At 38.5% G+C, this 6000-nt stretch overlaps 1 protein-coding gene across 1 annotated transcript; it reads right to left on the bottom strand.

The window, feature by feature from the left end:
* Positions 1–1457: 1457 nt before the first annotated feature.
* Positions 1458–3807, bottom strand: LOC101889910 (uncharacterized). The gene is made up of 7 exons (XM_005177209.3): positions 3706–3807; positions 3470–3643; positions 2840–3407; positions 2525–2769; positions 2138–2309; positions 1679–2082; positions 1458–1608 (listed from the first exon to the last, which is right to left on the bottom strand). Exons 1-7 carry the CDS (start codon positions 3772–3774, stop codon positions 1501–1503), a joined length of 1740 nt encoding a protein of 579 aa, XP_005177266.1. The 5' UTR covers positions 3775–3807; the 3' UTR covers positions 1458–1500.
* Positions 3808–6000: the final 2193 nt, after the last annotated feature.

The raw sequence follows: 6000 nt of genomic DNA, 5'->3' as shown, positions 1-6000 counted from the left end.
TCACACACATCGTTTCACAACCATACGGCGACTGGGAGGAGGATACACATGAAATGTTTCAATCGGCCATTGTTACCGCAAGGAATTGAATGTGGAGTTTAGTTCGGAAAGACAAAAACCACATCGAACTATATCTAGGTAGGATAAACAATAGTGGAGAACATTGCCAGACTGTTGTGGACGAACAAACTGTTTGTCGTCGATGTTGTGCTACTGCAACAATTCTCTCAGTGTAGGAGGTGAGGTGGTTGATAACAATGGCTACCATGTTACGTTGGTTGGATTAACAAGTCTGTTTTTGTGCCACTACAACTTACGTGCTTTCATAACACCAGCTAAATAATTCGTTTTGTTTGCTCTTTGCATGCTGCGTTACGGGCGGGGGGTGGGTGTTGGAAAAATGGCAATTTTTTCCATCGTGTGAGTTTTTCATTCAAAATCACGTAAGAAGCAATTTTCTCTTAATCATCGTGGTTGGTTAGTGATATTTTACATATGGACATGTTTGTTTTTTATTCCAAGAGTCTTTCATCACCATAGCTGTGTTCCTTAAGGTGCAAGAATCCGCAACTTTTATCAATTTTCGAAACATTTTAAAATCAAATTGTAAAACTTGCAGTCAAATTTAGGAGAACGCAAATAAACAAGACTTTCTATTTCACGACTTTTTACTAGAAAAATATGGGGTGTGTTCCCGTATTCTTTTTGAATGGGTAAACGCGTAAAAGAAACAAAACTTTTTACCCAGTAAGTACGGAACCGACAACTATTAAAAATGTAAAAAAATGTAATCTTTCAAAATTAACTCGTCAGAGAATCAGAAGCTGGCAATAATGCAGTTATCTTTACTCGGACGAATTTGTGTGTTCTTTTCATTTTGCTCGCTAAAATTAAAAAAAGGAAAAAACACATGAGTTATGCCGCGTCGAACTTTTCCATTTGGAAGGAACTGAAACAAAAAACATGGTGGCTATACGAAGACGTGGACCTGCATAAATAAGTTTTTGCCATGAGTTGAAGTACCCATTAAGATCTTCCAAAACGGAATTGCAAACAATTCCGGTCTGTAATGTCGCTAAAATCATCGGGAGCTTTACGAAAACGTGGAACGACATGACCCTTTTAGAACTTAACCTTCATACTGGCAAAATACACATGTGTGCAAAATTTTAGCTATCTCAATTCGTCCGAATGATAATTACAGCAGACATACGTACGTCGCAAAATTGCCAGATTCTGATCGGCTGACATGTTGATGTACAAAATATTTTGATAATTTCAGTAGATTTCCGTTACCGTATTATATGCATCTCTTTTTAAAAAACAAAAATTGTTATGCAAAAACTACGAAAATATCTGAGAATAATAACCTTTTTAAAGAGCAGGCCAGGGTCCCAATGCGCCTCCTGAATAATTTATATAGTCTTATTAATTATTTAATTTTTCAAAGTTCGAAGTTGTATAGGCTTTAGTTTATTTTTACTTCAATTCCACTTTGTCTCATGCTTTATGGGCATTTCTAACAATATCGAAAACTTTTCGCAAATCCGAAGGAACTTTAAAGTTTTGGATGCGGGATTCCATGCTGTTGAAGTCGGCGCGTTCCAGCTGCAAAAAACACCCAAATAAATCTATAGCTTTCACATTTCAATATACCATTCAATGTATTTTTACCAACCTCATCACACGAATCTGTTCCACTGGGATCATCCAATGCTAGACGCTCTGCAAAGGCCACCAAGCCACACCAAGTGCGAAAATTTAGCATCTTGCCATCGTCTTCTTTTAGCTTCTCATAGCTGATAATGTCAAGAACTCTATTTATAGTTTTCTCTGTTCCATAAAATTCCAAAACTTCTTCCAGAGCCTGATACAAATATTTCATATTCATTGCACGCTCAACATATTCGGGCAATGGAAATTGTACTTCGGTATCACCCGTCTTGAATTGTTGCTCCTGCTGCTCAGGTCCCGATTCTTGGGACATGGGTTTTAGATGCTTCAAAAATATTCTTTTGTATATTTGTTTTCTCTGCCGCGACACCCACACATAGCTACTGAGATATTCACACACACTCATTGCTGAAATTATGTCAATGTTGTCATTTATTTTATTTCCGGAAATCGCAGAACTTACTTTCAAGTGACTTCAAATTCATTGGAACATTAAATCTGGTAGCTGATTTGGAGAACTTTCTTGGCATTTTCTCACAAATTAAATTTAGTTTTTCCAATTCATGAGAAACATCATTTGGATCCGAGGGCTTTTGTGGCATATACTTGTACGCCTCCCGGTAGGCTCTATTGAGCTGTAGAGGAATAAAGTACAATTTTTTTCGTTAGTCACAAAAATAGCTGTATAATTTCTATCCGGCTGTTGACAATTAAAACAAAGTATTCCTCTAGGGAATCCTTACTCTTACAACTCAATCTTCTTTATGGGTTTAAACTTCTTAAAACTAGGATTTGTAACAAATCTACTCTTCTCTTCGACTAGCTCATTGCCTTGGCTTCATGTACTCACATATTTATCGAAAGTGTTTTCAATAACATCTATGCTCAATTTTATTTTCAGTGTTTGAAAGGCTTCGTCCGTTAAGAAACTGCCCTTCAATAGGACATGCTCTGCTTGACTTTTATCATGGCTAGGCAACAGGCTCATTGAATTTGGTATCAGACTGGGCCTTGTACTGGGATTCAATGAATCTGGACCCAAAGCTGCCACCTGAGTTTCAGGATCTTGGCTCAAATGGAAAGTGGTGGCAGTAGCTGAAACAGAAATCATTAATTAGTGAATTGTAATAGGAGGATATATACATAATCGAAGTAAAATACGCACTGGCCACCGTTTTCATTTTCTTGCGCTTTTTCCCCCGGCGAATGTCTTCATCTCCATAGTCCTGTTCATTGATGCACGTCTGTGATGTTTTTTTACTATCATCAAGCGTTTCTTCCTCCAGTATAGTTGTGGTGGCCGCCAACGATGATTTCGGTCTTTGCTCATCGGACTTCTGTTTCTTGGCTTTTTTGTCTTCATTTGCTCCGGCACTGCGAGTCTTTAGCTCCTGATCTGTGAGTCCGCTGGATAAGTCTGAGGCCGGTTTCCAGTATAGAGTCTCCTGTGAGTGGGATTTCCGTAGGTCGAGTATGATCTTTTTGCGTTTGATAATGTCAGTTTTGCCCAGTTCGGGTGTTATGCATCGTCTATTGTTGAGAAAAGATCCAGCACTGGTGCGGGTGTGAATACTGGTAACAGTTGGAGTGGGTGTAAATGGTCGGGAATCTGTATCCGTGTAACGACGAAACAAATCCTCGGGTATGTTGTCGGTGGTATGATCCACATCCTGTGCAGATTTTTCAGGTCGTGATGAATTCTGCAGCGACTGTATGTTTTTTCCTTCTATGGTCTGTAGATAACACAAAACATAACTCAGTACAAGAATTACAGAAAGGTAATATTGAGAATTACCAGTGATTGTTTGCATTTGTTGATGACTTTTTTAACTTCTGCCGGAGCTGGGTGGTTGCACAAAACCGAACAGCCTTTGGAAAATGGGTTGTAGATACCACCAAAAGGGCGCAAGGACAAAGCAATTGGAAAGGCTTCAAACTTTTTCGGCAATTCTTCATTGTTGCAAAATTTCTGGAGTCCATGGCAAAGGGAAAGAAATTATTCAATTTTCTTCGAAAATTTAGAGTCCCTACCTTGCGCAAAATTTTTCGAGATTTTTTTGGTGTCGGAACCAGACCGGATCTGCTTGTGTTGCTGCTCATGATTTGGCTTTGTCTCTGTTAAACTGAAATTTGGGACTGTTTTCCACGCTGCGATATAAAAACTTGTCCTGCAATAACAAATGCACCTTGCAATGTAACCATGGCAACGATTGTTTTGTTTTTTGGAAACGCCGGTTCATTAGCTTATTGACAGTTCTAAGTTTTATAATTTTAAAATGTTTACCCCCCCCCATTGCAAATTATTGCTTGCCAGGACTTCCAACTAAAAATAGATTCTGCAGTGTAATGTCCTTCGGAAATTATATTCCGATTTCAAGAGGACAAACTATAAACAACAATGACTCATTTAATTCTGGGTCAGCTTTCAATCACAGTGACTTCATCCTGTCGTCTTAATATTTTCTTCTCATATCCTGCAGCAGATCAGATAATGAAAATCATAAAATGAAACAACCGAAGGATTTCAGTTTTTATTTTCATTTATCTCTTTTAGATGGGCCGGGGGTAGAACAAACTATCAGATATCAAAACAACATAAATTTCATGGACAAAATATATGGTTGTGAACACAAACCAGGACACCCCATCAATCCTTCGCAAGTAAGAGAAGCGAAAAACAAATATATTTATAAAGAATATATGGGTCGTTCCATGGCTATGTCTTTGTTTTTTTTTCTGTGGTGTGTAATTTTGCTACCAACTGGTTTTATTTCTCTTCTTTACGTTGAAGTTGAAAAATTGACTTCCAGAAAAGCGAAGTTTCCCCTGAACGAGATCTGAATGAAATATCAGGACTTTTCCTGAATTTTCTTTTTTCTTACACTACATGAGACATGATGTACCCCGTATGATATTTCCGTCTGGTTGTATCATTCGTATAACAACAAACATATTTATATCTCAATAGCAACAAATAACCAAAAACAACAACTACTCCATGGGAGATGTCTAAAAACTTTTATTACTTTTGTTACACAATGGTCACAAAATGAAACAAATCGTGAACAGGAGAGGGCACTTTCCTCCCCTGACATCCCCAAACAAACACCCAATGCTAACCATTTGGTCAAGCAAATAAAACAAATGACAACGACAACAGCAGCAAACTAGTTCAAATAAATTACTGGACTCTGAACGGACTACCAGCCGGCTGGTCCTCCATCTACCGAAGTCGTCATTCCAAGAAGAAAGTCTACACTGGCATCAGCTAGCCTATTGTTTCTTCTCTTCAAGTGGGGGAAGAACAAGTGACAAAAACAAGTAGAACAAATTACTTAAAGGGGTATCTGACCAACATCGAGTCGGACAGTCAAAGTGCCACATGGCTGCTCTGCTCACCCCTCCAGAAAATGTTTTTCATATAATAAAACATGGCCGGAAACATATTACTCTTTGGACTGTCACAAACAAGCACACATACAATCACAGTTTCGCACATACAAAAACGAATATATGTGTGCGTGTATGTATGCATGTTTTTGGCGACACCACTTTATTGCCCCCAAAATATACCACCGAAACGAACTTTGCCGCTCCTAAATTGAGAGTGTATGGAGGAGCTGAAATAAAAATGTTATATCGTACGTGATTTCATTAAAAAAGCGAATACGGGAAAACTTGCAATCGAATGCAAAAATTTGATTTCAACCTAAACTCATGCGAACACGCGCAACGACCGACCAACCGCACACACACACGCACACTCGCGCGCTTTTTCCCAGCCATGGCAAGGACATGAAAACAATTTGTTGTATAGATTTGACATTGTGTACGTGCAACCGCACAAACACAACTATTAAAAGTACGTCAGTGGCCCCTCTTCCGCCACCCAGCCACCGGTGGAGTCTGGAACTAGTAAACTTTTGCAAATGTTTTCATACACACACAGCCACTCAGACACACACACACACGTAATGGACTTTAATTGTGTGCTGGTATTTGTTTGTGTATTAAGTTTTATTGTGTGTACGCTCGTCTATGCATCTCTTTCTCTGCGTTTGTGTGTGTGTGTGTTTCAATAGAATTTACAGTTTATTATTATTGTTGTTATTGTTTCCAATAAAATTTTGTGTTTCCAAAGCAATCAAAGTTTAATTATAAGATCTATTATTACTCGTTCAATGTGCGGCCAAAAATAGCTCACACGAACACGTATGTGTGCATGTATGTACACATCTGCCGATAGTTTTTCTGCCCGGTTTACCTGAATTTTGCAGCTATTTGCATATTTGTTATTATACCCTCCACCATACTATGGAGGGTATA

This window comes from Musca domestica, unplaced genomic scaffold, assembly GCF_030504385.1.
Source record: "Musca domestica strain aabys unplaced genomic scaffold, Musca_domestica.polishedcontigs.V.1.1 172, whole genome shotgun sequence".
Lineage (NCBI taxonomy): Eukaryota > Metazoa > Arthropoda > Insecta > Diptera > Muscidae > Musca > Musca domestica.
The sequence above is the reverse complement of the archived record's forward strand: the minus strand, read 5'-3'. Positions and strand labels throughout refer to the sequence as shown.